This window comes from Eptatretus burgeri, chromosome 4 (assembly GCF_056783735.1).
Source record: "Eptatretus burgeri isolate ZD-2024b chromosome 4, Ebu_testis_v1, whole genome shotgun sequence".
Classification (NCBI taxonomy): domain Eukaryota; kingdom Metazoa; phylum Chordata; class Myxini; order Myxiniformes; family Myxinidae; genus Eptatretus; species Eptatretus burgeri.
The window spans coordinates 138,344,134-138,349,110 of record NC_140964.1 but is presented as its reverse complement, the minus strand read 5'-3'; the positions used below and the strand labels follow the sequence as shown (position 1 = coordinate 138,349,110).

General features: G+C 42.7%; 1 protein-coding gene across 1 annotated transcript in view; it reads left to right on the top strand.

Annotated features, from left to right (window-relative positions):
- The window catches only part of LOC147029220 (uncharacterized), a 108,210-nt gene extending 105,109 nt beyond the window's left edge, over positions 1 to 3,101 (top strand). Inside the window, exon 11 of the mRNA XM_085876588.1 lies at positions 1 to 3,101. This exon is cut by the window's left edge and continues 3 nt beyond it. Coding sequence (XP_085732714.1) covers positions 1 to 1,463 — 1,463 coding nt within the window. The 3' untranslated portion in view covers positions 1,464 to 3,101.
- Positions 3,102 to 4,977: the final 1,876 nt, after the last annotated feature.

Genomic DNA, 4,977 nt, shown 5'->3' with positions numbered 1-4,977 from the left:
AATCAAGGAGTCCATTTGGGCAGATAAGATCCAGGAGCAGTGTCACAGTGAAGAAGATATCCCCTTTGAAGAAACAATCCCAAGAACAAGACTCACAACCTTCAAAATACAAGTGTATGTCTGGTGAAAACACCACAAAAATCAATGTTAAATTAAACAAACCCAAAAAGGTTATCGAAAGGCAAATGCATTACAAGTGTAATAGAGGCAGTGAAGATTTTACTTCACCAAGAAATGTCAAAATACACATGAGGACCCACACAGGAGAACATCCACACAAATGTTCCATATGTGACAAAGGCTTCTCTCAAAAAGGCAGATTGAATGAGCATATGAAGATCCACACACGAGAGCGTCCTTACAAATGCTCCACATGTGATAAAGGTTTCTTTCAAAAAGGCAATTTGAATATGCATCTGAGGATCCATTCAGGAGAGCGTGCTTACAAATGTTCCATATGTGAGAAAGGTTTCTCTCAAAAAGGCACTTTGAATATGCATATGGTGATCCATTCAGGAGAGCGTCCTCACAAATGTTCCACATGTGATAAAGGTTTCTCCCGAAAAAGCGATTTGAATCTGCATATGAGGATCCATACAGGAGAGCGTCCTTACAAATGTTCCACATGTGATAAAGGTTACTCAGACAAAGGCAATTTGAAGAGGCACATGAACAGCCATACAGGAGAGCGTCCTTACAAATGCTCCATATGTGATAAAGGCTTCTCTCAAAAATTCACTTTGAATGTGCATCTGAAGATCCATTCAGGAGAGCGTCCTTACAAATGTTCCACATGTGATAAAGGTTACTCAGACAAAGGCAGTTTGAAGAAACACATGAACAGCCACACAAGAGAGTGTCCTCACAAATGTTCCACATGTGGTAAAGGTTTCTATCACAAAGGCCATTTCAATATGCATATGATGATCCACACAGGAGAGTGCCCTCACAAATGTTCCATATGTGAAAAAGGTTTCTCTCGAAAAGGCAGATTGAATGAGCATATGAGGATCCACACACGAGAGCGTCCTTACAAATGCTCCACATGTGATAAAGGTTTCTTTCGAAAAGGCATTTTGAATCAGCATCTGAGGATCCATTCAGGAGAGCGACCTTACAAATGTTCCACATGTGAGAAAGGTTTCTCTCAAAAAGGCACTTTAAAGATGCATATGGTGATCCATACAGGGGAGCGTCCTCACAAATGTTCCACATGTGGTAAAGGTTTCTCCCGAAAAAGCGATTTGAATCTGCATATGAGGATCCATACAGGAGAGCGTCCTTACAAATGTTCCACCTGTGATAAAGGTTACTCAGACAAAGGCAATTTGAAGAGGCACATGAACAGCCACACAGGAGAGCGTCCTTACAAATGTTCCACATGTGATAAAGGTTTCTGCCGAAAAAGCGATTTGAATCACCACATGAGGTTCCACGCAGAAGAGCATGCAATACATCCATAAAAAAGACCAGATAACACAGCAACTAGAAAACGAAGCATCCCACAAACACCTCGGCATAAAAGAAGACCCCCAGGTACAACACAAAAAATGCGTAAAATGATCAGCAAAGAGTACTTGCTCAGAACAAGACTAATTTTGAAGTCATCCCTCTCTCCAATGAACAATCACCTTCAGTCTTTCATTCCTCTTTTTTTTTTTTTCTTCTCACCTTTGGAATAAACTCCCACACTCTCTTCAATCCCACTCTTCCCTCGAGATCTTCAAAACAGATTTTTTTCCAAAACCTCTTATCTTCACTGATCCAAAACCATGTTCATTTCTATCTCATTAATCCCTGCCAAACCCACCTCCTTCAAATTATCTGCTTTCCTTCCCGAAAGATTCCTGTCATTTGAGGACCTGAAAGTCCCTGAGGTGTCCACCTTGTTTACCCCGTGTTCCTCGCTCCATTCCTCTCCCTTCCACAGATCTCATGTCTCTGTTCCCCACTGTTTTGTCCTTCCCTCTCTCGCCCCTCTTGTCTCCTGCCCCCCTTGTTGTGTGTTGTTTGTTCTCTCTCATATGAGCCTCGACAATGTTTACAAAAAATAAAATGAAACATTCCACATCAGTTGTTGCTCCGATGATGAAAATTTCCTCTTTATCCGACAAGCAGTTGCGGAGAAAACCATGAAAGTTCTGTGCGGACAAACAAACAAACGGACCCCAAAACAATTCCCTCTCCTTCGGTGAGGCGAACAAGAATAGCACTCGGTAAAGCAGATACAGCACCTCCGCCAGGCTGAATCGTTACCTCTTCCACCGAAGGTGAAGGAGGTTATGTTTTCACCCCTCTCTGCCTGTTTCTTTGTTTGTCTTTGTTACTTGCAAAATCAAATATTTTTAAAGTATATTGGTCAGTCGATTTTGTTATTCCGTCTGACGATCACGTACAGATCACAATTTCAAATGGATCTTCATGAAAGTTCATCACATGGAAGAGTTTGTCATGAGGAAGAAGCCTGTTGTTTTTTAAGTCAAAAGGTCAACATAGGCCAAAGGTCAACATCTCAGGTGAGACATCTCAACAAATCCTCAATTTTCATGTGATTGACTTGGAATTTGAAGAGGAGATGCATATTTGGTCATTCAAGTCAACCACCAATTATTTCTTTTTGAGGTCAAATTTGTTTCATTGATTTTTTCAAGTATCGTGATCTGCACGACGTCTTCTTCTTGATTGTTTGATATCTCAAAAAGTTGGAGATGGAGACGGATGAAATTTGGTGGGCTGGTTGGGTGTCTGACAAGGACAAACTGATTAGATTTTGGTGAAGATCCGGATCCAGATCGGCCAACAGCCAGCCAGTTCAACAAATTCTGCAATTCACAGAGATGTGGTCCACAGATAACCTTTTTCAAATGTTTGCGAAAACTGCATTAGACGTCAATATATTTTGGGATGGAATGGACTCTGTTCGGGATGACATCCACAAGGAATAACTGCCTTAGGTCGTGTATGTGAGCTACCCAGCATACCCATTCACGCAGATAAGTTACACACCGCTGCACTTGCATTCTTTCGTATCATCGGCTAAGATTCAACTCATAAATTCACTTTCGCGATCCACTTGCCGTGCATATTTTGCGAGAGAGAGAGAGAGAGAGAGACAGAGAGAGAGAGACAGAGAGAGAGAGACAGAGAGACAGAGAGAGAGACAGAGACAGAGACACAGAGACACAGAGAGAGAGAGAGAGAGAGAGAGAGAGAGAGAGAGAGAGAGAGAGAGAGAGAGAGCAAGTGAGAGAGAGAGAGAGAAAGAGAGCAAGTGAGAGCGAGAGAGAGAGAGAGAGAGAGAGAGAGCAAGAGAGAGAGACAGAGAGAGAGAGAGATATAGAGAGAGAGATATAGAGAGAGAGATATAGAGAGAGAGATATAGAGAGATAGATAGAGAGAGTTTTTTTTTTTTTTTTTTTTTGTTCATTTAATTGTTCATTGTTCTTTTACATTCTCCAGCCACAGGAAATAAATACCGTATAAACAGAGTAAAATGCTTACTGCCCTTTGTGGCTTCCCCAGAATTTGCCGAGTCTTCATGGCTTTCCGAAAGGTTCACCCTGGTTGATAAAATTATTTCTCCAACAACATCCAGAGGCGTCTGCTTGGAAATATAAAAGGATAAGTGCAACATAGTTCTTAAAACAAGGGAATTATTGCCTTGCTGACAATATACCATTGTGAAGGTGATATTGTGTTCAGCCTCATGCAGGCACTCTGTTACACCACCGTGGCAACAACGATGATTCAGACTCGTCATATTGGCTTTCTTAATAATAATAATGATTAGACGAGCCACTTTATAACTGCGAGCAGATACGACCGAGTTCCAAGTTGCCCTGCAACTTGCCCTCCGAGTTGCCCTGTTTGATACAACCCACTTTGTCTTCAGGGAATGTTCTGTTTTCTCCCAACGTATAAAAGAAAAATCTCTGATCTGGCCCGCCCTCTTCTCTTGCCCGCTCTCTTCTCTGGCCCGCCTGCCCTTCTCTTCTCTTCTCTTGTGATGTGAGTCACTCTTTGGTCTTGGAGATGAGCGGCGGAATGGATCGGAAGAGAGTCCGCGACCGAATGGAAGAGCCCGATGCCAGACGGAATCCAATTTGACAGCATAAACATTTGTATGAACAGATTTCTTTCTGCTCTTCATGGTCTATCCTCTCACACATTCTTTTCTCTTTCCAAAACCCCCTTAGCTACATCTTTACACCGTCCTCTTTGCCTTACACCTCATCTGCCAATCATCACATGTCCTCTGACCACACACAGTCGACACCACAGTTTTCCTCCCTCCTCCCCCTCCTCATTGACTGGGAAGCGTGGGGCCGTCGGCTATGCCAACAGCAAAAAGAGGTCGTCAACACCTCAAGCTTTTCCTCCTCTCTCTTTGCTTTATAATTTCCTTGTGTAGGTGTTTGATGATGGCTGTTAGGTTGGCATAATTAAGATTGTAGAAGTTTAGATTGATGTAGATCTGCCCGATGTCTTCTCTTTTGTTTATAATTGCATTTATTTTGCCGCACCTCATCAGTTGCCCTGTTTGATACAACCCACTTTGTCTTCAGGGAATGTTCGGTCTTCTCCCAACGTATAAAAGAAATCTTCTCCCAACGTATTGCTTTCCGCTGCTGTACATAATGCTTTTGTGTTTAAACCTTTCATTGTTCCACATGCCTTTCCTCACCCTTGCATTGCAACCAAATTGCTTATATTGTGATTTTACCCATTTTGTCCTGTCTTTTCATCCACTGGTCCAGTATGATCCTTACGTCATCAGCTGGGTAGCTTTACCCCACAAAATTTGCTCTTGTTAGCTGGTGCGTACTCGCAGCTCCACTCGGTTCCACCTGATTCGTTGAGTAAACCAGAGTACGCATCCCGGACATGAGACCCCCACCCTTGGTGCGGCCGTCCACATGTAAGGTACCACGCAAAGTTGTGTAACACTGCGGATTGGCAGTACCAATTGTCACACGT